Here is a 27,696-nt window from a genome sequence, read left to right as displayed (position 1 = left end):
TCTTGGATAGTATACTTACAACTGGTCAGCTGGCTTCGGACTCAAATAAAGAAGAAAGCAATGATGGGAGAATATAGTCCTCTAGAAAACACCCTAGTGGAGAGACCTGCGGGAAGAAAGGAAGTCGCACTCTTCTACTGGCACATCATAGAGGATGGAGATCGTGACCTCAACCTCCCGGAAAAACTCTGGGGTGCAGAGGGAGAACTACATATGGAGGACTTATGGGAGGAATCTTTTACCCTCCTCTATAAAATCATTAAGCCAGCATGGCTGAGGCGCAACCACTTCTTCACGCTTCACAGAGCGTATTACTCCCCCAAACGGCTTTCGAAATTTCAACCCGGGAAGTGTTGTTGTAAATGTTCCTTTCCAGCAGCCTCAGATCTTCATATGTTTTATGAGTGCCCGAACATCGCTACCTTTTGGCAAGAAGTCAGGACAACACTCGAATCTATTCTCAGATTATCTATCCCGTGCTCATGGTCTTTAATCATCTTCGACCTAAATAATAACATCAAGGGATTAGAGAGAGAGTTCTTATTCTATGCCATCTTACTAGCAAGAAGAGAAATCTGCAAAAACTGGGTCAACACAAACCCTCCAACGCATGTAGAGTGGCTGTCTTCACTATATGCAGCATCGAAGGTCGACCTATCTAGAACATGTAGCCCCCGATCTTTGAGATTTTGGGACCTTTTGATTAAGTGGAGAATGGAAAGGGGCGACCACTCGGTCCCCCCGAACGTATGGCGGAGTGCCTCGATCCCCCCGGGAAGCCATTTTTGGGCGGGAGGCGCGTCTCGGCTGGTATGCCCGAAGCGGCGTAGCCGGGGCGCGCTTGTTCCCGCCCTAGAGTGGGCTGGCCTAGACACCGACGCAGCCAGCCACGCCCTCGGGGCAGGCAGGGGCGGGTTTACGCCCGCCCTGAAGACGGATAAAAGGGGACGCAAGACCAGAAGACGTCCTCTTGTTCTTGTGCTCTGAAGCTGCACCTCCTCGCTACACGTGAGCTCGAGACGGAACGAAGAGCCAATTTTGAGCGTTTTGATCTTTTCTTTTGTCTTCTAGATACTTCGTCGAAAAGATGCCCAAGAAAGGCGCGAAGAGAATGACGACTGATCAAATGGTCCGGGTCCTCATGAAGGAGATGTCCGAAATAAAGAAGCGGCTGGCGGAGCGAGACGGGGAGGAGGGTTCGGGGCGTCCACCGGCGGGAGCACCCCCTGGAGGGAAGCCCAAGAGGCCAAGAAGGGGACCTGCCGGGGGAGACGTCCCGGTTCCCTGTCCCCCGCTCGAGGCGCCGACCCCGGTACCAATGGAGGGGAATCCGATTCCAGTTGTCGTCACCCGACATCCACTGACGATATGCCCCCCGAGCTGGCAGCACAGCTAGCAGCGTGGTTGGGCGATAGTAGCGAGGGCGCCACGGCTGCTGAGGCACAGGCGCTGATGAAACAGTTGCGCGAAAAGAGGGGTGCAGCCAAGGTGCCCGCGCCGGCTGCAGTGATAGACAAGCCACAAATGGCGGAAGCAGCGTCCGGTGCAGGTAAGCGGCCATTGCCGATCGCGAGGGATGAGTCCACACCCTCTCGGAGGGAGAAATTGGGGCAACATGTTCCTTTGGCGATAAAGGAAAAGATTTGGGCGGGGGAATATGTGAACATTTTCTCCTTGCTTGTCGATCATTACGAAGTAGAGCATGTGAAGAGTCAGAAGGACCTAATGCATCCGAGTGTTTGGCGCGCAAAAATGGCCGCCTTTAAGGTAAATGAGAATATTGGCAACTGGGGCAATGCGTGGGGTATTTTTACATCGATTTTGGGGGAACGTAGGCCCGAGTTGCTTCATGAGTTTCCAATTTATCAGTCACGAATTATGGGGTACTCGACATCGCATCAAGGTAACCATTGGTTCTGTTATGACAATCTCTTCAGGAAAGAAAAGGAGCATAACAAAAGTTTAACCTGGGATTGCTATGATTCTTTAACATGGGATAAAATGAAAGAGTCAGGAATGTTAAAAATGCCGTTGGTGGGGAGCAATGTTGGTGAGTCCTCCCGCCAATATGCGGGGACGCCCTTTCGGTCAGGTACGAGTACCGACGATTACTCGAGACCTGCCGGCAATACAGGGAAAAGGGGTTTCTGCTTCAATTTCAACAAAGATAAATGTACCAGGCCTTCGGGATCGTGTAAATTCAAACACGAATGTAGTGGTTGCGGGTCGTCCCATCCTGAGTCTTTGTGCAGAGCCAGAACGGGTGAGAACGGGGGTAGGGGAGGCGCCAAACAGGTCTAATATAGTCCGAGGGGCGCCTTTACCAACCCCGATTGATACCTTGGCGATGATTCCATGGCTCAGTGAATACACAGATTGTACTGCTGCTGGGGTGCTGCGGAACGGTTTTTCATATGGTTTCCGCATCCCGGTAGGGGACTTTCAGGGTGTTGGGACGTGCAAAAATCAACTTTCCGTCTTACAGCATACGACTGTAGTGCATGATAAAATCCGGAAAGAGGTTAGCCGCGGTCGGGTCGCTGGCCCGTTTAGTGTACCCCCGGTACCGAATTTTGTCTGTTCTCCGTTAGGGGTGGTCCCCAAGAAGGACCCAGGTGAGTTTCGATTGATTCATAATCTGTCAGCTCCGCATGGTCTTTCTGTAAACGATGCAATTGATCCGGAGGTATGTTCGGTGCGGTACGCATCATTTGACGAGGCAGTGGCCATTTTGAATCGCCTGGGGCCCGGGACGTTGATGGCGAAATCAGATATCGAGTCAGCGTTCCGGTTGCTCCCGGTACACCCAGACGACCAGCGTCTTCTGGGATTCATGTTTCAGGGAGCATATTACATGGATAGGTGTATGCCGATGGGATGCTCTATATCCTGTGCATATTTCGAGAAATTCAGTACTTTTCTGCAATGGGTATTCACGAAGAAAACGGGTCTCCGAAATGTAATGCATTACCTTGATGACTTTCTGTTCCTTGGGCCCGCCGGAAATCGCGAATGCGGCCAAGCCTTGTCTGAATTTTGTGTGTTAATGGGTCAATTTGGCGTGCCATTGGCACCAGGTAAAACTGTGGGTCCCACGACTTGCCTCGAGTTTCTGGGGATCGAGTTGGACTCTAGTGAGGGTTGTTTTCGTTTACCAGCTGCCAAAGTGTCGAAATTCAGGGCAGCCCTGCAAGTATGTATAACTGCATCTAAAGTTACGCTGAATCAATTGCAACAATTGGTGGGGAAGTTGAATTTTGCCCTGAGGGTGATCCCAATGGCCCGCCCCTTTTCCCGTTCAATTGCCCAAGCGATGGTTGGCCTAAAGGAGGGTCATCATCGCACGAGACTATCGGCTGAGGTCCGCCAAGACATGCGTATTTGGTTAGCATTTTTGGCGGACTTCAATGGTCGAGTCGTCTGGAACAAACCAGCCGTGTCCTCTGGAGAGCTTGGTCTATGGACAGATTCAGCGGGAAGCATAGGCTTTGGCGCCATCTTCGGCACAAAATGGTCGGCACAAAGATGGCCCCCATGGTGGCATGAAGGGGGGCTGACGAGTAATATTGCTTTCCTTGAACTGTTTCCCATTTTGGTGGCCCTCAGCACCTGGCCCGATGGGTTCAAAGATCATTCTGTCGTGTTTTGGTCTGACAATATGACCGTTGTAGAATGCATCAATAGTCAGGCAGCACGTTGTAAACTGATTTTAAGGCTGCTCAAAGAAATTGTCCTACTGTGTATGCAACTGAACGTGATATTCAGAGCGAAACATGTCCCAGGGGTGATGAATCAGGCGGCTGATGCACTGTCTCGTTTTCAAATGCAGGCTTTCTCGGGTTTCCTTCCCTCAGCGGACCCAGAGCCGGCACCCTTTCCCGAAGCTCTCTGGTCTCTCGGTGCCCCGAACTTCGTCACCTCGTGGGAGAGAGTCTAGCGCCAAGAACGAGGAAGGCATATGAAGGGGCGTTTCGAGCCTATTTAGCCTTTTTGGGGACTGAGAGAGAGGGGCTTTGGGGCCACGAGGAATGGGTAGTACATTTTCTGATGTCCTTGCGTAGGGCTGGGAAGTCGGTGGCTACGGCCCAGAGGCATCGTGCTGCCATTTCCTTTGTTGCCAGGGCCCATAATATCCAGGACCCGACAGCGTCTTTCGTGGTACAAAAAGCGCTGCGTGGGTGGCTACGCCTAGAGGGTCGCAGAGTAGATGAGAGGCGCCCGATAGGTCTGGATAGGTTGTCCCAGTTGCTGGCCACACTCCCTGCCACATGCTCGTCTCAATTCGAGACGTGTCTGTTCCGAGCTGCTTTTACGCTTGCATTTCACGGGGCGATGAGGATAAGTGAGCTGGTGGCGAAGAACAAACAGGATGTGGTGGGGGGTTTGTGCCGGGAACACGTTCAGATCAGGGGGGAGACGATGACTGTCTCCTTTGTCAGGTCCAAGACCGATCAAGATGGGATGGGTGACTGCACAATCATTCGCAGGATTCCCGGGTCCCCCATGTGTCCAGTACAGTGCTTAGAAGATTACCTAGCACGAAGGGTGGCATCATGGGGAGGGACATTGTTGAGACACGCGGACGCCACCCCACTGACGAAGTTTCAGTTTCAGCGGGTGCTTGCGATGTCAATTGCCGCAGCGGGCTTAGACCCGGGCGAGTTCGGGTCCCATTCCTTTCGGATAGGGGCTGCCACTGAAGCTACAGCCAGGGGTCTTAACGTTGAACAAGTAAAACGTGTGGGGCGTTGGTCCTCCAATTGTTATAAGAGATATGTGCGGTTGCACATGTTGTGAAGCTGTAATAATGTACTCACGCTTCTTGTCTTTTGTTTGGTTTTCAGTTGCGCAAGCCTACAAGGCAGGGCGGACTATGCAGTCGACCCAGCACCAGGCCAGCGGTCAGACATCACCGGCTGTGAGAAAGGAGGTGTGGGTCGTGGGCCACTCATACGTGAGGCGTGCCGCAGACGTATTCGAAGCAGGTGACATGATTCACATAGCTGGGGAATACGGGTACAGGGTGTCCTTCTACGGAAGAGGCGGTCTCTGTATTGACCAGTTTCAAGCATTCTTTGAGGGTTTGTTAGGGCGGACGAGGTCACCGCCGTCTATAGTCATAGTACATTTAGGGGGCAATGATTTGGTCACCACCGGTAGACGACTTCTCCTAGAGGCAATGCTTTCCACTGTAAGTTGGTTGGCGAGGAAAGTTCCGGGGTGCATAATTGCGTGGTCTCATATGATCCCACGAAAAGCGTGGCGGGGGGCTATCTCGAATCCTGCTTTGAACCATTCTGTTAGAAAACTTAATAACAAAGTGAGTAGGTTGTTCCGTTCCAAGACATTGCATTCTATCTCGCATGGTTGTATTAATGATGACAGTATGTATGTGGGGGATGGTGTGCATTTGTCTCGGGTGGGAAATGAGTTACTCCTAGGAGACTTCTTAGCATGGTTAAAAAACGTTAAAGCATGACCTTTAGGTAGGAGTTTTGTGGGGGGTCCGGATAGCCGGTCAACTATCCGGACCTGTGGCGGTAAGGTCATGATCGGTGAGCACTAATTAGAAGATCCCTATGAGTGGGCGTCACCCAACACGGATGGGAGCGCTCGGGAGAGGTGGCCATTGGCCCCTCAATGTGGAGGCGGTCCCTTCTAAGGATGGGTCGCCGGAAGTAAAGGAAAGGCGGTCAAGGCCCCTTCCTTTGTAGGAGGGGTTACAGCCCCCTCCTGTGGAATTTCCCGGGGCCAGTGACATCTGCGACGGCAGATGCTGTAAGTTGTGTGGGGTTGGGGGGAGGTCTACGATACCTTCTAGATACCTCACACGAGTCTTCGAACGACCTTTAAATGGCGTCGAGTTCTTAAGTGCCCCCGTCAAGTCAAGGGAAATTGTTAGTAGTTGCACTTGAGGTAAGCCTCCGTGCTGTCGCCCCTCCCAAGTGGGAGGGGTAAGTCTGGTTAGGGATCTTGACACCGGTTATGACCTTGCCGTTGGCCCTTAAACGTTAGGATGTACAATTTCAATATTTCTAGAGAATGTTTTGTAGGATGCTAGTTCGGCTAGGAGAACCTCTGTATTAGAGAATATGTTAAGGTTAGCCAAACATCGCAATGTGGTAATGAAATTGTACATAACATGAAACGTTTAATGTTTTCTAATTTTTGTTTTAATAAATACGGCCGGGAGGGTCACTCCCTCCCACTTCCAAAAACTTCAAGAACTGTTTCCGGTTTCCCTCCTTTTGGGGATTGTGTTGAGAGGGGGTGGCGGGTATCTCAGCCATATGGAAAGGGGCGACCACTCGGTCCCCCCGAACGTATGGCGGAGTGCCTCGATCCCCCCGGGAAGCCATTTTTGGGCGGGAGGCGCGTCTCGGCTGGTATGCCCGAAGCGGCGTAGCCGGGGCGCGCTTGTTCCCGCCCTAGAGTGGGCTGGCCTAGACACCGACGCAGCCAGCCACGCCCTCGGGGCAGGCAGGGGCGGGTTTACGCCCGCCCTGAAGACGGATAAAAGGGGACGCAAGACCAGAAGACGTCCTCTTGTTCTTGTGCTCTGAAGCTGCACCTCCTCGCTACACGTGAGCTCGAGACGGAACGAAGAGCCAATTTTGACCCACCCACCAGCCCCTGAAGACAGCCAGTTGTTTGGAATAAAGTTGTTCAATAATTCTGTTCTGTTTCATTTACAGGTTGTGATAGTATCATGTTGATGTTGTTTTTAATAAAGAATGGTGTATGTTGTGTAGGTTTTGCGAGTAAAGAGATTCGGATATAGTGTTGATTTTGTAAGCATGGTCTTTCGGTCATAGTGACCAATGTTTTTGTGAGTTTTATTAGCATTGTCGTATTTATTTTGGTAGGCGGTAAGGTCATGATCGGTGAGCACTAATTAGAAGATCCCTATGAGTGGGCGTCACCCAACACGGATGGGAGCGCTCGGGAGAGGTGGCCATTGGCCCCTCAATGTGGAGGCGGTCCCTTCTAAGGATGGGTCGCCGGAAGTAAAGGAAAGGCGGTCAAGGCCCCTTCCTTTGTAGGAGGGGTTACAGCCCCCTCCTGTGGAATTTCCCGGGGCCAGTGACATCTGCGACGGCAGATGCTGTAAGTTGTGTGGGGTTGGGGGGAGGTCTACGATACCTTCTAGATACCTCACACGAGTCTTCGAACGACCTTTAAATGGCGTCGAGTTCTTAAGTGCCCCCGTCAAGTCAAGGGAAATTGTTAGTAGTTGCACTTGAGGTAAGCCTCCGTGCTGTCGCCCCTCCCAAGTGGGAGGGGTAAGTCTGGTTAGGGATCTTGACACCGGTTATGACCTTGCCGTTGGCCCTTAAACGTTAGGATGTACAATTTCAATATTTCTAGAGAATGTTTTGTAGGATGCTAGTTCGGCTAGGAGAACCTCTGTATTAGAGAATATGTTAAGGTTAGCCAAACATCGCAATGTGGTAATGAAATTGTACATAACATGAAACGTTTAATGTTTTCTAATTTTTGTTTTAATAAATACGGCCGGGAGGGTCACTCCCTCCCACTTCCAAAAACTTCAAGAACTGTTTCCGGTTTCCCTCCTTTTGGGGATTGTGTTGAGAGGGGGTGGCGGGTATCTCAGCCATAGGGACAGTTAGCCAACCCGGGTTTTTTTTTTTTTTTTTTTTTTTTATCCCCGGGTCCGATGATTAGGCCTAAAATCTCCTTGTCCAAAGGGAGGCACCCCAGGCCGTACAGTCATTGGACAACTGGCCGAACCGGCCTGACGGGAGAAGGTCCATCCAAGCTTTGCTGGAGACATCAGGTCCGACTCTCTGGGTACTGGGAGCTTAGAACTAGGCTTCTCGGTGCTACAGGGGGGGTCGGTTCTCATGTTTTTGCGGCTAGGAGCACATTTGGATCGACTATATGGCTAATGAGGACAGAAAAAAAAAAGACAAAAGGGCTTGAATCCAAGCAATAGTCCCGAACGCACCAGCTTCATTAGCCCGTAAAACTTTTTTAAAACCTCTTTTGCCACAGATTACTGCTCCTAGAGCACAGTATAAAAAAGCTATCCCTATCAAACTCCCTCCGGAGGCAGCTCCTTTTGTATCTGTCCTCGCAGGAGTACCATTAATTACACCTGGGAAAACCGAGAGACAACATGATTTGCTGAATAAGGTCAAATTTTGGTTGGCAAAAAATAGATTTAATAACACAAGGAAGATGCCAAGGGTCTTTAAAGATCATGTACTAAACACTCAATTATAAATATCTGATGAGGTGTCTAGCGGATACCAGTTTCCATTTCAAAAAAACCCAAATGACGAGGTTCCGCCAATGGGTGGGCTGATGGGTATTTTCACACTCTTTCTCTCCTTTGGTCTTCTTCTATACACCATAATTGGGTGTTTAGTACAGGATCTTTAAAGACCCTTAGCATCTTCCTTGTGTTATTACATTGTTTAGTTGGGGGACAAGATGCAAGCAGGTCTATAAATACTACTTCCCCTTGGACCCTCTTCATATTTTGTTCTTGGCAAAAAATAGACCCTTGCCACGTAACCTTGAGGGTACAATAGTGAGTGTCAGAAGGGTGTGTTGGCTGGGTTCCCTCCCAAAAGACATTGATGGTGACCTAGTACTCGTTAGATTTAGGCAGAGAAACATCGTCCCATACCTGCGTACCTGTGCACCCCGAGTGGGTAACGGCCCAATCTCCATCTGGGATCTGCATGATTTTTACCCTAGAATGCCATGCATCCCCACATCTAGCCTAAACGTAGACTGCAACATGATAATAGGCAGAGGACTCCATGTACCGAGCGGCCGTAGCTTTCCCTCCTATACCAGACAGGAATCACTGTTCTACAGTCCCAAGTACTGGAACCCTTACTAATTACTGTTCGATCTAAGCTCAACCTGTGAAAAGAACGCTATAATCAAGATATTTATCCGCACGGGTTGGGCAAAAGCTTTTTAACCTCAAATATTATGTGTCATTGTATGTATGTTTTTACTTATAACTGATTTTACCTGTACGCTTTTATGATTTTAAACCAAAATCGAATAAAGCTATACTGACTGACTGAGAATAGAGCATTGGGTGAAACTACATTACTGATAATTGTTGGTTTGTCCCCACTGAAGCTCTCAGGAGCTGTCATAGAAATCCAGAAAAGGTGCATGCGCGTACATTGGCCAGGAAAAGTCTATGTCCCATCACAACTAAAGAAAGACAAACAAGTCTTACTGGTACCCAAATGACTGACATTCCTCTTACCGACCTCAGAAGGATGGACGGCTAAGTTGACCTTACTAGTATTGAGTTAACCTTACTAATATTTCAAGTTACGAGCTGCAGCCTGTGTCCAAGAGGACGTGGGTCTTGCTGTAGCGGCCAGCCTGTCTTGCCCGTTCTAGGGTGAACCCCTCCTCGGGGTGCTAAGGAGCTGACCCTGGCTGCGACCCGGTGGACTGGTAGAGGCTGCAGTGTTTGTGCGTCTGCTTCCCAAAAACGTAACAGCCAACGCGTCTGCATCAGCGTGATCCCGGTGGTATAGTGATATATTCTTACTGACCCAGAGCCCTTATCAACCCAAAATTAAAAGTGGTCATAATTAGAAACGGACTGCAAACCAGTACTTAGCGCTACATAAAAACATTTACTGGACTGCGTTCAGTAGACTGCTGGGCAGCGCCTAAGTTCACAACAATGCTATTTAGTTGTAAAACGCAAATTCCACGAACAAAGACATTTTTCAGGGTTTTTTTTGCATCTATAATTTAATTTACTTTAAAAGTAGCTGCGCCCACAGCTTCAGGGCTGCGGTGAGAACATTTTGAGCTTCGCAGCATAGGCTAAACCAACAGAGCTATCTCACAGGTTACGACGAGAAAGACTTTAATGGAGTCCCAAGTGCATTCGCACACATTGACTCCAGCTGTGCGGCGACCGCTGTTATCTGAGAGCTGAATAGTGCTTCGCCTGCAAAAAAAGAGATGATCTTTTTCATGCAAAAATGCACTGGGACCCTGGTCTCTTCCAAATTCAATTTCTCGTTCACTTATGGAAATTCATTGTTCCTTGCCGACTTCTACAAAGAAACCAATATATGTTCTCTTGAACGGGGTTAGACCTCAATTATTTGAGAGTTGCCCCAGCCTGAAAGCAGTGACAGCAGCGGGCAACCTGGCAGAGCTGAAGCAATACTGCCCCCTTGTGGCTACAAACGAAGGCTCTGCCAGAGGAACCTTTGTGTGTCTGATGCCACAGCCCGTTTGGTTTTCTTTGTCCACAACAGAAAAGCATTGTCCCTAAAAAGGATATATTTTTTCCAAGCCGTGTAAGTAACAAAAAAAAAACAAGGGCACAGTGAGGAGAGGAACCTTAAAAACGTATACGCAAATGAGACAGGTATTGGCCGGGCCGCAAAATGAAATAATAATTTTTAAAGAAATGCCAGTTGTGGGCACGCACAACAAAAAATGGGCTATGCACATCGCGCGCGTGCTTGTGCGCGTGAGGGTAAGCTGGTTGCCACTTTGGAAACACTTCCAAAAGCGGCTTACTAAATGTCTCGCTAGACCAGCGATTGCGCTGGGCTCTAGCGAGACCTAATAAGAAACCCCTTCTCTACGTGTGCTGAAACTAGTTCCTCCCTACTGTGAGCACTGGCAAATGTCTTAAACAGCTCTGATTCGAATTGAAGTATTTCACTTGGACATGACATTTGGGGTTTTCACTTGAAAGAGGAGGCTGTTGTGGAAGTTCTGTCACTTATACTGCCATCTCTACCCACTCACTTGACTCCTCCGTGGTCGGAGGTTAGTGTTTAAACTACTACAGCTTTCCTGCTCTCCGAAATAGTTGTATTTTTCTCTAGGTAGGTTGCATTCCCCTTAAACTGGGATGCTAATTACAGCCACTGTAGCGGAGGCTGCTACTCAAACTGGTTTTAATAACAGGTTTTTTAGGCACTACTAAGTACACTGCTTGAAAGTTACTATTCCACTACACTTACCAAACATCTGCTACAACATTCAATTATTTATTTATTTATTTCAAGGGTTTTATATAGCGCTGCTGGACCCTGGAGTATCAGAGCGCTTTACAACAGAGTTAAACACAATACGAATAAATATCAGTATATGCAAAGTTAGAAAACGGGATACAGTATTGAAGAAGGTATATGATAAGGGGGGAGTAGGAGACAGGTAAAAATTAGAATTAAAAACAGGCGAAACAATTAACAGGGGAGAAAAAGAAGAATTCTGACAGGGTGGGGGGAGGGTATAAGAGTAGAGAGAGAGGACATGCTAGGTGCCCCAATATTTGTTGTGGAGAAGTAGTTTGCTAGGTGCCCCAATATTTGTTGTGGAGAAGTAGTTTGAGTTCTTTTTTGAAAAGAGAGTAAGAGGGGTTGCAGCGAAGGTCTTTGGGGAGTGAGTTCCAGATGGTAGGAGCATTTCCAGAGAATGCACGGGATTGAGTTTTTTGACACTTTAGTCTGGGTGGGATCAGGAGAAGGGAGTCGGTGCTTCTCAGGGACCTGGTGCAGCCTGCTTTTTTTTGTTTAGTTGCAAGGTAGGCGGGGGTATTTTGATGAAGAGCTTTGTGGGTGATACAGGCAATCTTGTAAGAGGATCTACCTTCAATTGGGAGCCAATTAAGATTTTTGAGGACGGGTGATATGTGGTCAAATCTTTTACAGTCTGAGATAAGTCGGGCAGCTAGATTGAGGACCGATTTAATCGGTGCAAGATGGGATTTAGGGGTGCCGGCAAGGGTGGCGTTACCATAGTCAATCCTGGAGAGGACTAGCGATTGGACAACCATTTTGAAATCATCAGCTGGAAAGAAAGGTTTGACTTTCTTGAGGTGGAGAAGGGTGAAAAGAGCGTGTTTGGCGGCATTTTTAATGTGGGGGATGAGGTTCAGATTCTGGTCGATGCTGATGCCAAGTGATTTAACAGAGTTAGAGGTGGTGAGGGAGCAATTGAGAGCTTTGATTGCATCAATCCAGATTTGGATGGGAAGGGTATTGTTTTTGGGGGTGAAAAGAATGATTTCTGTTTTTTGGGGGTTCAGTTTGAGGTGGTTTAGATGGAACCAGGCTTGTACTTTAGTAAGGGTGTCGTTGAGGTGAAGGATGTCGTTGTGGGATTTGATCTTGTAGTATAGTTGGGTATCGTCGGCGTAGAGGTGGTAACTTATTTTGGCTTGTTTGAGAATGAGGGTGAGTGGTTCCATGAAAAGGTTGAAAAGGGTTGGGGAGAGGATTGATCCTTGAGGGACCCCGAGTGAGACAGGTTGAGGATTAGAAAGGAAGTGGCTAAGCTTGATTTGTTGTGATCTATTTTGAAGGAATGAGCAGAACCATTTGTGAACAGTGCCTTCCACGCCAAATCAATCTTTGAGGGTGTTTAGAAGGGTGGGATGATGGACAGTATCAAATGCCGCAGAGAGGTCAAGGAGAATCAGTAGTGAGGATTCACCATTGTCAAGGGAGCGATGAATGTCATCTGTGATATTTAACATAGCAGTTTCAGTACTGCAACCTCTTCTGAATCCTGATTGAAAAACATCGAGGAGATTGAAGTCTAGGATATGGTTCTCAAGTTGTGATAGGACACATTTTTCTAGGGCTTTAGAGAGGAAAGGAAGGTTAGAGATAGGGCGTAAGTTGTTAAGGTCATTAGGGTCGGCAGAGGTGTTTTTCAAGATGGGAGAGATTTGACCAAGCTGAAGGGAGGCTGGGACGCAGCCAGTGGCAAGGGAGGAGTTGATGACATTGGTCCAGATAGGAGGAATGGTAGTTTTGAGGTCTTGAGTCCACGTTGCAAAAATAAGCTTTCATTTAGAGATAGGACTGGTCAGTGACTTGGACTAGATAGTGGCAAAGAGCTTTCAGCAGATTTTCACTGTGGAGACAAACATTTCTTTTTTATATTTACAGTGATATATTCCACTTTTATAGATAAAAGGCCTGATTCACAAAGGTATACTTACACTTTTATGTAAGTTAATCATTTTTTCCTGTTCACAAAAGTATTTTATGAGTAGTACCTTTACGACTTGGAATCTACAAACAAGATAGGACTTTCCTATCTTTTTATGTGCCTAGATACTACTTACAAAACACCTTTGTGAATAAGAAAAATTCATAAAATTACACCAAAGTCTAAGCTTACCTTTGTGAATTAGGCCCTAAGTACCTAGCTCTATGGGAATTTAGTAATCTGCTAGAATGTATAAAAGTAGGCTTCCACACGGAAAAGCACTTTTCCTTGCCATATGTTGCAGTGATTTCATACTACAGTCTCACCAGGACACAATGGTGTTCTCCGAAGCTATACACTTTAGACACAAATCTTTTTGGTGTAAATATACATTGCATTCCACGTATGACTTGCCACTAGTGCATGTCTTGCACCAACGTTCCATGGCCTTACCCTAAAGTGAAATAAGCCAGGTAGATGTAACAAATTTTACAGTGTATGTTTAGGGACAGAGAATGGCTGTATCACAGTGCAGTCATAGTGTGAACAACCCAACACATCTACAGAAAAAGATTAATTACTGCATTGGTCATGAAACTACAGTGCACTATAACAGAAGCTATGAGGCACGCACTGAGGCGTGGGCTGCATAGTTTGGGAACAGAATGCAGATAGTAATGTAGGCAAGCATCCACTCCCGCTTATTAAAGTTCATGAAAACACCAACTGGTAACTAAAACATGTCCATATTGGCCTTACCCTTTCAAGCATGAAGCACTTTTGACCTCTCAAGACTGTACCTTACTGGCACAGAGTACTTTGGACAAGTGGGAGCCAATCAGAAAGCAGTAAGTGGTTATCTAAAACGCCCCATGATGGTCCGCTATTCAGGCTGCCTACCAATTAGGGAGCTCTTTGATCTTTTGGGCTGTACTTTACAAGCATGGAGCACTTTAGCCCAGTCCAGTAATGATGAACTAGATGAACTAGAAAGTGCTCTTAGTCCTAAGCACTTTATACACACGAGTGGCCGATTATGTATGCACAGAGTTAGGAAGCACTTTTATCTATCAGTACCTAAGAACTGTATGCTGCTATGTGGTTTCGAGGATTAAAGGCTTGAGTGAGGCAAAAACTTAGAACTGTGTGCAGCCTTCTAGTTTCCATGACTAAGGTCTTGTATGAGGCGAAAGTACATGTGCTATGTCGGCTCACGAGGAATGGGGAGATTGAGGTCCCACAAGGGCATCACAAACTTGATATTTTCCTCTTTTATGAAATATTGTTTTTAGTAGATCAAGAGCTTCTAGAAGTGCCAGCACTCTACTGCTAAAACCACAAAAATTCAAGAAAAGAAAATCATACAATCGATCCTTCTCCGCTATCCCCCCCAAGGATTTGGAACTCCCCGCACTCGAAGTCAGACTGAATCTTCTATTGCCCTTTTCAAAAAGGAAGTCAAAGTGTTATTGATGAAGAAATGTCTTCCTTAGTATCGGTACTTCCAAGGAGACTGAGGAAACCCTCGCAAGTTTGAGTCCCAGGTACCAAAGCTCCCGAGGGCACCCAGCTCTACAAGACTGTTAACTTTGTTCTTTGTGCGTACTGTTTTCTATCTCTTGTATCCTTCCTGATGTATTCAATTGTCAAGCTCTCTGATACCCTTGATGGGCATGTTCGTGCTATAGAAAACTTTCGAAATAAAATAAAATAGAACAAATTATGTCTTTTCAGGCCATATGTATCATTCAAATTCGCATTCGCAAAGGCCGAAATTCACAGAATTTCAGCCTTTGCGAATGCGAATTTGCTAAATTGGATGTATGATTGAAAATCCAGTGCAAAATAAGGAATCGCAAAATTTAACTATTCCTTATTTTGTGATTGCATTTAAGGAATCGCAAATTTTTTGATTCCTTAATTGCAATGTATGAAGTTAAAAAAATCGCAAATTGTCCCTAAGGAATCGCAAATTACCACCAACTTCAAGTTGGTGGTAATTCGAGATTTTCTTGAAAAATGCCAAATTTTGCATTTTTATAAGTGCCATGTGACGCACATACATGCCCTTAGGGCATGTATGTGCACCACGTGTGCACCCATGCTTATTTCAGGTGTGCAGCAGGGTGTCCTTTGGACACCCCTGCTCCCTTGAAATTATTCTCAATTTGCGATTAGCAAATTGCGAATCGCAAATTGAGAAAACATTCCCATTCCTTCCTATGGGCCTCCTGGCCCATAGAAATGAATGGGAAAGTATTCCTTACTTGCGAATTCGCAATATGCGAATTCGCAATTAAGGAATATCAAGAAATCGCTAAAAAAATGCTTTTTCTTGATACATACCATTTGCGATTCTGAAATAGCGATTTCTTAAAAATCGCTATTACAGAATCGCAAATTGGTTCCTTGATACATATGGCCCTTCATGTTTTATAATTGCTATTTACGCTCAGATGATATAATTTTAATTAATTGAACATCAATAAACTCCAAACTTCAAAACCGTATCACACTACTGGAAAGATGCCTATAGAGGTATGCCAGGGAGGTAAAGCAATAACATAACCCAACAAACACAGAATGATTGAGTCATGTTAAAACTGCAGACAACTCTGCTGATGGTAAGTACTGCTGCTGTCTCTAAAAATAGTCCACACTCCCCTAGGTGCAATCTTCCACAAATTGCTTTCTAGGTGTGCCTGAATCCGACTTAGCACTACTTACACACTGAATATTGTTCACTCCTTCTAAGCATGCTACTGCCTTGCTTAATTATTATTTATGATAACATATTTTTGCATTATTAATGATTCAAAGCATTTCACTAAATGAACATTGATGTATTTATTTTTTTAATAGCTGATAAAAACTTAAACATTTCAAAATGCATTCATGCAAATAGAGTAACAAGTACAATTAATTAAAAAAAGTTTTTTAATTGAAACAATTCTTTAAAAATAAGAATATATTTTTAACACTATTCCATTCAAAATCAGCTTTATTCAGAAGTGAACGGCCAAAGTAAAAAATCCAAAATAAATACACAAAATCAACCAGTGAAACAAAAAGAGTTTAAAATATCATTCTCGGTTAACCTAAAAGCCATATCCAGGATAATTATACTGCTTCATAGAAACAGAGGCATACATGATAATCCAGAATGCATTGAACTTCTAGGGCGAACTGCAGTATGAAGAAGCAGAGTTACACAATGGGAAACTTTAACATCTGATAACGCTTGAAAAAAAAGCGGTAGGCCTGAGAACAGTGCGAAAAGTTTCTGAGCCTAACTTTTATTCAATATTTAATAACTATATAGACTTAAAACAACATTCATCAACTTTTAGTCATTTTTAAAACATTTTCTATATTTTTTTACGTTTCTGAAACATCTTGTTACCATTTGCAAATGCAGAACGCTTATATTTTTAGGACTCAGTATTAAGAATTAGGAATCAGTAAACGTATTCTATAACTAGTGATTATTTATTCGGATCTGTGTGCTAAATTAAATAGTCCCTATTTCAAGACCCTTAGTACATTTCCAAGCCACTTTTAGTGGTCACAATCCACTTTGCAAGAAATTATAGATTCAGTAGGCTTTTGTAAATCTGACCCTGGGTACCTTGAAGCTATGTCTATATTCAAGGTACACTGAAGTGGGGTTAAGTATTGTAAAACTATATTTATCTATGTGAAATTACCATCACTATATTTTTGTATTGATATTCTGGCTATGATAGTTTTCAGGCATGATATTTAGTGCATGGTAGTCAGGCAACATATAATTATTAGGAACGGTATGCCACTTAGGAATACTACTTTGGCCACATTGTAAGGAAGCTATATGACCAATTAAACGATATTTTGTTTGCAATGAAAATGAAGAGACCCTATGACAGTTTAATTCATTATTCATCTCTCTTTTCCCCTGAAGCTAATTTTTGACATATTTGCTTCTCTTAGACACTCTGTGCCTGATTTAGATCTCGGCGAACTGGTTATTTCGTCACAACGGTGACGGATATCCCATCAGCTTAAATATAAATCCCATAGAACATAATGGGATTTATATTTCAGCGGACAGGATATCCGTCAATGTTGTGATGGAGTAACCCGCCTGCCGATATCTAAATCAGGCCTTCCATATCACTAAATAGAGAACTGCGTGCTGCTGATCCATGAGCCTTACTTTACTGCTACTATATCGTTGACAAAGTGATATTATTCTAAAAATCTTTAAAGTTACTGAGATTTATTGATGTGTAAAAACTGTTACTGTGCACAATTGTTGAGCTATTAAAATGTTGTTACTTTAATGCCTTTGCTTTTGTCTAAGTCCTTGGAGGTAACAGTATTCTACAGAAAGTTACTTTAGTTGTCTTATTAGACAAAAACAAATCAATTTATATTCAAGAATGGCAATAATCTCCTTTCCTTTACAAAAATCTTTAGAAGACTTTTTGTCGTATTTTATGAGCAACATTTGCTACACATCTGGGTCACATGCAAAGACTAGAAACTATCACTAATATATTTCAGCAATATTTGAGAATGAAACTGAATGGTGTACCATCTCTCTCTCTCTCTCTCTCTCTCTCTCTCTTTCTCTGAAGCTAAGAAAAGACAAAGTTGCAATGTATTTCTTGTTTTAAGGAGCTGTCAAACTGGCAAAGGGTGGTTTCATATGAGGAAAGCAAGTACTTATTTAGACCGATTTCAAAATGGTTAAATCGCAGCAGCAGCTTGTGCAGGTAAGAGCGTTGGGCGGTGGGGCCGGGTATGGAGGGATTTCGACAGACGACGACATGGGAAAACAAATTATTTATTTAATTTTCCCTTGTGGTTGTGTGTCGAATCCCCCCTCAACCCGGCCCCACCGATCTTACCTGCATGGTCCGTGCCTGTTAAATCGATTGTTTAATTTCTTGCAGAATCCTTAGTTGCCTAAGGTAGACACATAACACCCAGGGCATAATGAAGACAATTTAAACAATATCAAGACTATTTTTAGAGGGAAAGCACAAGAGTAAATTTGGGAATAATTAATCTTTTGGAAATCTCCATACACCGTTATAGTAAAGGTTATCTATTATTCAAAGCGTTGTTTAGAATCCTAAAATAGCTGGAATTTAAAAATAGAAGTCGAAGATGGGAAGGTTCCTTACCCTAAAGAGATTACCCTATCTATCATTTATCTGTAGCTTTCTACATCAATAACACCAAATTGAATTTTGATTGTAAAATTTGTCTTTACTTTGTACACTGCATTGCTTAGTTGTCTACAAAATCCTTCAAATTGATCGTCAGAATGGCCTCACTATATGAGCCTGCTCATGTATTTACTTAAAAATATTTGTGTAGCTTGAGAGATGTAACAGAAATGTTCATTTTTAACTGACTTTGGGAATTGTTTTCTTTTAGGCAGAGGACTGTAGTAATCTCTTATTGCTAAAGCTTTACCTTTCTATTATAAATGAATGATATATTGTGATAGGAATAAAGAAATATTATGACAGAGATCTCGCATTTTCTGTTAGTAGTAACATTTCCAATGCATTTTTACATACCTCTGAGAGGGGGAATTTTGCACAACTTCATGAACATAAATTCCACTGGTGACATCAGGGAAATCAGGATTGCTAAGTTTCAACTCTTCCACTAGGCTAAAAAACGATAAAATATAGAGAAAAAAGTACATGAGTAAAGAAAGGGTTTATGACAATTGTAATTGAACATATTAATGTTTTTTCTTATCACGTTTACTTTTTGTGAGAATATGTAGTCCATTAGTGTCCAAAGCTTGGCTGAAAAGATAGCCTAATGACACAACGAAATGCAAAATGTAAATTGTGAAACATATTAAAATAAGATGGATTGTTGAATGAGATCTGCTTGTGAAATGTAATACCATGTGCTATTCTTAGAACAACTCCCCTTACTGGAGGTCACATATTTAGCAGGTCAATTTCTGGAAGTCTTTTTTTTCTTCACCTTCAAAATATACGATGGTCTCTTAACTAGAGTTGTGCATCATATTTCAGTTTTTTATATTGAAACCACCCTCTATTGGTTCCCAGTGTCCTGAGTCTTTTACACAAGCTTCTTTGAGTCTGAACCCTTTCCTTTCTCATGAATACAATAATTCTCAACCAAATGTGTGTTTCAAAACAGCCTAAGACCTAATTCTTTAACTCTCTTTGGACTATTTATCTTTGTTTGTTTTCCATCTGCACAAAGAGAGGATTGCAGTGTCAAACACACTCTCCATTAAGCCAACCTACACCCAACTCAACTTCAGTGAGATCAGTTTAGGGTAAGTATTACTTATCTGAGACAAATATACATGTATTGGTCTGCCTGAGTTCCTTTTACATTCTGCTTCCATGCATAACAACACATTTCATCTGATGATTCAGTCCACATCAGTCATTGGTTCATTTGCCCACTTAATGGCAACATTTAAGGATCCCATGTGCACATACACATAAAAATGAGTGTGCTTCTGTGTCAGGGCTTATTGGCCAGTCTATTTGTTTTAAGTTTATTCCTTTTATACTTATGCTTCAATTTCTTTGTTTCTTCTCTTTTTATTTTATTGTTTCCTAAGAGAATACAACAGCTGGTCAAAGAGTGCCAATGAGCCACTGACTGGCTGCTCACTCCATCTGCAGTGCACTGCATCCCATATGGCCTGCTCTCCCTCTAAACAAGATTAATACTTATGGAATACTGTCTTATATAATGTATAACTGTTTTAACAGTCCAAGGTGGCCAAAACGTTAGCTATATTTGTGGCAGCAATGCTGGAACTTTAAAACAACTATAGAATATGTATAATACCATAGCAAGATGGATTCCTGGTGCTATATTTAGTTTTATTCAGTGGCGTAGCTAGCCTATGTGCAGCCAGTGGTGGTCCCTGCGTCTGCCACCCACAGCGGCATTTAAGAGCAGGGGGTGGTGGGTGCTGGCGAATACTGCAACAGCCGCAGGTAAGAGCACAGGACTTTGAGGTGCTGGCGATTCCAGCGACGGCCGCAGGTAAGGGGGGGAGGCTGCCGCCCCCAAAACTAGTGTTGTCCGGGGCAGACTACCCTCCCCCCTTGCTACGCCACTGGCTTTATTATGCCCAACATGTTTAAACAACAGAACATTTTCTTTTTTCTACTTGTTTTCATTTAACCAATCTTGTATATTTAGTTGAGTTTGAGTTAGTGTGTGTTTTATTGAGGTAGTGTCCTAGGGCAAATTCAAGGATGAGTCAGTGGATGTGCACGGGTGAATGAGTGGAAAGATGATTGACTGTGTGTGTGGATGAATGATGGAGCGCCTAAGCGAATCAGTGACACAGAAAGCACTTTCACTCATAAGCCACACCTATTGGTCCTGCCAATTCGTGTTTATTATAGAAGTGCATATGTGAAAACACATATGATGTTGCCACACTCTGGAGAGTGCATATTTACTGCTTATAATCTAGAGGAACACGTACCTGGGGGAAAAAACTGAAATGGAAAATGACCTGTGAAAGTTGGGGCAGAAACAAATATTTTTATGCTAATTTTCCTTTCCATGAAGGAAAAGTTGGAATGGTGTGGTACTGTAGCATCTCGGAAATGCTGTATCTTGTGGTATCAGAATTTAAGACCAGGTCGAGTCCTACGACTCTCGAAACGAGGGCATAACTGCATAAAATACGCTTAATCTTTGGTGAACCACATGTTTATATAGTTTAAGAAGTTTCAGGCATTCTCCTGACTGAGAGTTCATTCTGGCCTGGCTTTTGCCAAGATAACTTCTGAGTAGAAACCCGAGCCGCCTCGGGTCTCCAGATACTTACGAAGGCGTAATTGTCAACATCCTTATCCCAATAAAGCGTTTTTTTCCGTCTGCAAAAACAAGAAAATACGATGATCACCCAGGAAACATTCTCTTGCACACAGCATTCATGACGTAAGAGCCACCTTTATTCGTGACATAACAATCCAGTGTTAAAACGCATTATTTACACATTCTCTCACGGTATCTGCTTTAAAGTTACATGTATGTTTGAGAAGGATGCACCGAGGAATCCTGACGAGTCCTAAGGTTTCAAGAAACATCTGTAAAATATGTTTGGATACGTTCAGGGGAACTTCTCAACAGCCAGCTGGAAGGGCTTGGATCTTTGCCATCACAAATTCTTTACTCCAGTGTCAAATGAGCAATTTAAGCAGAAAGGGATACGCCAATAGGGAAGGCTTTCTGCTCTGTGTGCCAGGCTTTTATATTGTTTAACTTTATTTTAATTATCTCGTGTGTAATGAAGACATACACAACTCCAGCGTAGTAATACGCACAACAAGGTAGTCAGAGCAGATCCCTGTTTATCTACTGGTGGTCCAGCCATCGTTTTCTCTTCTAAAGTCAGAAGGGGCTCTTCAAAACCAAATATAGCCATAATGGATGTTAGACATATGCGTTGCATATACATATAACAAGCATTGGCAAAGCTAATGGGTCTCTGGCTTTGTCAATGCACCATGCTGCACAGCAGCGCAGCAGCTGTCCAACACGGCTGAAACTAAAGAAAATGAAATCCGTGTGACTGAGTCAGTCAGTCAGTCAAAATTTTACTTTATTTGGTTTGTCACAACCATAAAGCATACATATACAAAATTTCAATTAAAATAGCAAAAGGTTAAAAATTCATTTAGTTAAAATATGTTTTCTCATTCTTTAATTAGACACTTTATTCCAGACCCTATCTGTAGTCTGTTTCTACTTTTTGAAACTGAGTCTCTACAAAGTTCATGAATTTTACCCCGTGGCATATTAGGATGTTTGAACCTGCTCCCATCCAGCTGGTCACAGCTTGCCTGCAGGTACGAATCTGTAGCATGTTAAAAATTGGTTTCAATAAGGTTTTCCTCTTTTCTTTGGAGGACTCGCATGTACACAGGAGGTGGCTCAAGGTCTCACTGTGGTAATCACATAGTCTACATCTTGGTCCCTGGTGTGTGTCCTTCCATGACGGGATCAAGTCTTTTGAGAAATGGTCACCCATTCTGAGGGCCATAAATTTGTGACTGAGTCAACACTCCAAGGGTCCCCTGTCAGGCACTGTGCACGGGCGGCGGACCCCTGGCCTGAGAACTCCTCACTTGGTCGGGGGTGGGGTGGGCCTCCATGTACTTTGTAGCGGGTCCTCTCAAGTTTCATGACGCCACTGTTAACCAAGGCTTTCTCACTTGCGATGTCAAGTATGTGAGTAAGTTTAAACTGAGTAGCAGCATGTACTTACCGTGCTTACAAACGGAAAGGATGCCTTTTGTACATTACACCTTTAAATGGCTTTTGTACCCCCGCGCTTTATTGTTTTATCTAATTGTTGCTCTTCTTTCTAAAGAAAGCAGCCACTTGTTTTGTTAATGGACCAGTAACTTAGGCCAGCGTGGTCCAAAGCTCCGGAAATGTCTGCACAATGATCGCCTTGGATAAACCATGGACTTTATAATGTGGATGTAATTAAAACCGCTGTGGAGCCATATGCTTCCGCACATGCCTCAAATGCAGGAAGTTTAAGCCGTCGCACAGCAGTAATTATTCCATTAATTGTAAAACATACAAAAGTAAACGTGCTATTTACTGTGAAGTGAGGCTGCAATGTTCTAGGTTTCCAGCTGGTGGGCGGAACAGCTGTGTTCCTGTTAACATCTGATAGAGATAATCAAGCAAAACAGCTGCTTGGAAAATGCAGGAGAGGGGGGGGGGGGGGAAATAGTACCTCAGTCTCGTCGGAAGCAGCGGACAGGCACTAGTTAAATTGAATTAATCTGTGCTTGGTGCCTGCTCTGCAGCAAGCATCGGAAGTGATGTTTCAGCTGGGCTAGCCAGTTAGGGACTTTGCAAACAAGAGTGAGGCTGAAGCCCACAAATGGTAAACAATGGACAGGCTCCAAGCCCTTTTTACGAACCATAGTGTCTCAACCCTAAAAAGTAGGATGTTGAAATAAATCATTCATCAAAGCATAATACCAGCCTCATATCAGTAGTGTGGCTCACTGGTTAGAGGCGGTAGACCCGAGAGCAGAGGACGGCCCGGGACCAGGGTTCGATTCCCGGCGCGGCAGGTTTCCGGACCAGGGTCAGCGGACTCGATAATTCTCTCGCCTCGGTGCCCACTCTGATCAGCGTTCACACTCGGCAACTCTGGGCATTAGCTTGCCTCATCTTCACTAACGGCCCCACCAGACCGCCGGGGATGCCTGGTCTCACCCTGGAGATACCCATTAAGGGACCATCTCTCAGGGAAGCCAGGAAGGGTTTCGCAGCGGTCGAAGCGCCTTGGGACCCTCCGGGTAAGTAGTGCGCTATATAAATGCCTATACATACATACATACATACATACCTTATAGCCCACTGCTGAGGGTGATACCGATTGTTAAAGGCCCTGAATCTGAGTTATAGGCTGGCTACCCAGGTGAGAGCTTTTAATGAGGGAGGGGGCCTTTAAAAACCGGTATAGCCCAAGGGGGAAGGTGCTTTAAGGCTATTGGAACATTAGTCATAATAAGGGTAGAATTGTCTAATTTATAAAGGGAGAAGCAATGAGGCAAACATTGGTATGTTGGAGCAGAAGGCTTATACTGATCATTATTAGCCCTGAGCCACTTAATGTATTCATTGAAGCGCTCAACATTCCAATGTTCAAAGGTAGCCTTTTAGACCATGGCCGAGAGCTATACCAGTTGTTGAAAACCCTGTACCCAAGTTTAAGGCCTGAGCCGCACGTGAGTGCTTATTGCGAGGAAGAGGGCCTGGTACAAACCTACAGCCAAAGGCAAAAGGGCTATAAGCTATAGGAACATTCCATCTACTAAGGGTAGAATGTTCTAAATTAAAAAGGTAGACAGATCTAACCAAGGTTCTCCACACTGCTGAAAGAGACCTTGCACCACCTCCTGATGAAGATACCACTCGTGATCTGCAAGGTATCGTTGGCTATGTTCATCCGCCCTGGCTTTCAGAGAGGTGTTGAACCACCAGGGAAACACCCTGACATGCCAGACATGTCCAGAGATAAGGGCCTCTTCAGAAAGTGTCCATGACTGCACCCTGCCCTGTTTGCTGTAGTACCACATGGCAGTGGTGATGTACGTAAACACCTGCAGCAGCCTTCCTTTGATGGAGGGTAGAAAGGCTTTCAATGCCAGCCAGATCGCCCGGAGCTTCAGAAGGTTGATGTGGAGCCCTGATTCCTCAAGAGACTAGAGGCATCTGATCTCCACCTCTCCCAAATGGTCAACCCATCCGAAGAGTGATGCATCTGTCACCACTGTCAGATATGGCTTGGCAAGAGAGGGGGCCTGCCACTAACCCGATCGAAGTTTGTTGACCACCTATGTAGAATGTCTACTGTTCCTTCCGAGGTCTGGACCATGTCGGAGAGATTTTCCTGATGCTGCGCCCACTGGAACTTGAGGTCCCACTGCAGAGCCCACATGTGTCAGCGGGCATGTGTTACCAGCAGGATGCATGAGGCCATGAGTACCAGCAGCCTTAGAGTCAGTCTCACCGAAATAAAGGATAAAGGCTGAAATATGGGCATCATAGCCTGAATATCCTGGAGGCGTCATTCAGGAGGATAAGCCCAAAACTGCACCATATCCAGAACCACTCCAATGAAAGAGCGTCTGAGAGGTAGTCAGGTGTGACATCGGCACATTAATAGTGGACACCATTGAATGCAAGAGGTCTGCTACAGGCTGTAGCCCACCTTCAACAGCCAGTCATAAAGATAGGGGAAGATTGGAACCTCTGCTCTCCACAGATGAGCTGCAACCACCACCATCATCTTGGTGAACACCCAGGGTCGCCGTGAACCATAGGTAACGTCTGTGGACAGGCAGGATGGGGATGTGGAAGTATACATCCTGCAAACCCAACGCTACCATCCAGTTTCCCGGGTCCAGGGCAGACAGCACTTGAGGGAGTGTGAGCATTTTGAACTTCTTGAGGAGGAAATTGAAATGATGCAGGTCTAGTGTGGGACGAAGGCCTCTGTCCTTCCTTGGCACCAAAAAAGTAGCAGAAATAGTAACCACTTACTACTTCTGCAATTTATGGCACCCTTGGCCAAAAGAGACATCAGTTCCTGGTGAAACAAGGTTAGATAGCCCTCCATCAGCCTGTCACAAGGAGGTGGCATGGATGGAGGGGTGGTCACAAAGAGGAGGGAGTAGCCTCTTCACAAAATTCGAAGAACACAGGTCTGATGTTATGGACTTCCAGTGACAAATGCAAAAACACCAGTTGATGGACAGAATGCAGAACAATGTCATACATTCACCCAAGTACAGAGATCTGGGCCTAAATCCATTGTTGTTTAGCACTCCACACCACCCCAGTTCAGACATGGCCATATACAAATTAGCCTTGACCCTGTGTCTCACAGGAACAGTCCAGCCCGAACTGCCAAGCCATGTCTTTACTGGACCGGAATCAAGCATCCTAGGACCGGTTTCTGGCTATCAGCCGTCTTCAGCCAGGATAGCTTGACTCCAGTGGTGTGGAGAGCATGGGACTCACGTCTGAGCAGACCCATTCCACTCGGGGTGACAAATGCAAAAATACCAGTTGATGGACAGAATGCAGAACAATGTCATACATTCACCCCAGTACAGAGATCTGGGCCTTAATCCATCGTTTTTTTGCACTCCCCACCACCCCAGTTCAGACATGGCCATATGCAAATCAGCCTTGACCCTGCGCCTCATGGGAACAGTCCAGCCCGAACTGCCAAGCCATGTCTTTCCTGGACCGGAATCAAGCATCCTAGGACCGGTTTATGGCTATCAGCCGTCTTCAGCCAGGATAGCTTGACTCCAGTGGTGTGGAGAGCATGGGACTCACGTCTGAGCATACCAATCCCTCTCGGGTGACAAATGCAAAAACACCAGTTGATGGACAGAATGCAGAACAATGTCATACATTCACCCCAGTACAGAGATCTGGGCCTAAATCCATCGTTTTTTTGCACTCCACACCACCCCAGTTCAGACATGGCCATATGCAAATCAGCCTTGACCCTGTGCCTCATGGGAACAGTCCAGCCCGAACTGCCAAGCCATGTCTTTACTGGACCGGAATCAAGCATCCTAGGACCAGTTTCTGGCTAGTGGAAGTAGCCCTGCCGTATTTGGACTGCATGAGCTATGTCTAAATATGGTTATGATTCTTATGCCTATATAAGGACACAGTGATTTATACCTATATATGGGCATGAATCCGAAAATTTACAATAGTGTCCTCAAATAGTTTACAACATCGGGACCCCCTACCGTGGCAAAGAAAGTAGCAACAGGCAGATGTCGAGGTGCCAATGGATAGGGCCATGCTCCTGGTTGCAGCCTTACTGTCCTTAAAAAGCTCCAGCACTGAATCCGCCTAGTCTCCAAAGAGACAGGTGCCATCAAAGGGCATGTCCATAAGCAATACTTTATTATATATATATATGGGTAGACCCAGTGGTACTGGGACCTGGGTATACTTGGACATCTCCTGAAAACCCAGATGTCCTCAGCCATTCATGGTGCAGTAAGACCACTGTCGATAAAACCACTCTGCCTTGCTAGTCAGTGATGTCCAGTCCACATCTGCTGGTGAACTTAGCTTCATCTCTCCCTTTTGCAAGAACCTGGGAGAGTATGGCCTGGGCCTCTTCCAGGAACATGGGCAGCACCTCTGCAACCGAGTCTCATCGAGAATGGTGCCAATGGTCCAAAAGACACGCAGAGTTCATGGAATGCATTGCCAGGCTGGTGGAAGAAATCATAGTCTTCCCTATGGTGTCCAGGCTCTTGGATTCCATATTCAACGTGGCAGTAGGGAATGCACCAGGATACACATGGGAAGAAATTGATTGGACCATCAAGGTCTTCGGGGTGGGGTATTGTGTGAGGAAATTTGGGTCCAGTGGGAAGGGCAGTGGCAGCGGGCAATCGTCTTGTTCACAGGAGCCCCTGTGCTGGGCTTGGACCAGGTCCCGAGCAGGACATCAGTAAGGGCTTCATTGAATGGGAGAAGCGTTCTGAGGGGTGCATAATTTTCTTGACGTACCCGCAGCATGATTCTTGCACTGTGTTGCGCCGTATTTACAAAGTGACGCATCTAGGCATATGCGTGACCTAGTGAAGCCTTGTGCCACATTATACCTGCATCAGGTATGATGTATGCAGGTTGGACTTTACCACGCAATGAAGCCTTGTATGTTTATCGCAGTGACATCTCTCAGATTTCACTGCAACAATTCTAGGACACCACTACATCAAAACCTTACGCCTGCCTCATGGCAGTCGTAAGGTAGATGCAGTGCCATAGGGATAGGTTGGCCCTGTGCATTGCTAGAGTTTCTTCATGCTTGCAACTCAACTATAGCAATGCATGACTTTAGCGCTGCGGGATATGTCAGGATTCCAGACGTATCTGTCATTAAATATGGCGCATCCATAGTGTCGCAAAGAGAGCAATTTTCATGAATGGGGCCCAGGAATGCGTCCTATCCTATTGATAGGGTGCATCTCTGACCTTTTGTTTTGTCGCAGGGCAGAGCAGCAATGTGCCTTGCAGTGCTGTCCAGCAACCAAATGTCTAATATGTGGACCCAAGTGTTTGCACCAGTTTTAAGACCAGCTATTTTCTGGTCTTAAAAAACTGCCTCTGACTGGTCTT

The 27,696-nt window shown here is 45.0% G+C and overlaps 1 protein-coding gene across 1 annotated transcript in view; it reads right to left on the bottom strand.

Annotated features, from left to right (window-relative positions):
• HTRA3 (HtrA serine peptidase 3) overlaps positions 1 to 27,696 on the bottom strand; it is a 241,653-nt gene that overhangs the window by 12,908 nt on the left and 201,049 nt on the right. Inside the window, exons 7-8 of the mRNA XM_086964137.1 lie at positions 20,825 to 20,873; positions 18,552 to 18,647 (exon numbers count right to left, since the gene is read on the bottom strand). Coding sequence (XP_086820263.1) covers positions 18,552 to 18,647; positions 20,825 to 20,873 — 145 coding nt within the window. The remainder of the gene's footprint in view (positions 1 to 18,551; positions 18,648 to 20,824; positions 20,874 to 27,696) is intronic.

This window comes from Lissotriton vulgaris, chromosome 3_2, assembly GCF_964263255.1.
Source record: "Lissotriton vulgaris chromosome 3_2, aLisVul1.2, whole genome shotgun sequence".
Classification (NCBI taxonomy): Eukaryota; Metazoa; Chordata; class Amphibia; order Caudata; family Salamandridae; genus Lissotriton; species Lissotriton vulgaris.
The sequence above is the reverse complement of the archived record's forward strand: the minus strand, read 5'-3'. Positions and strand labels throughout refer to the sequence as shown.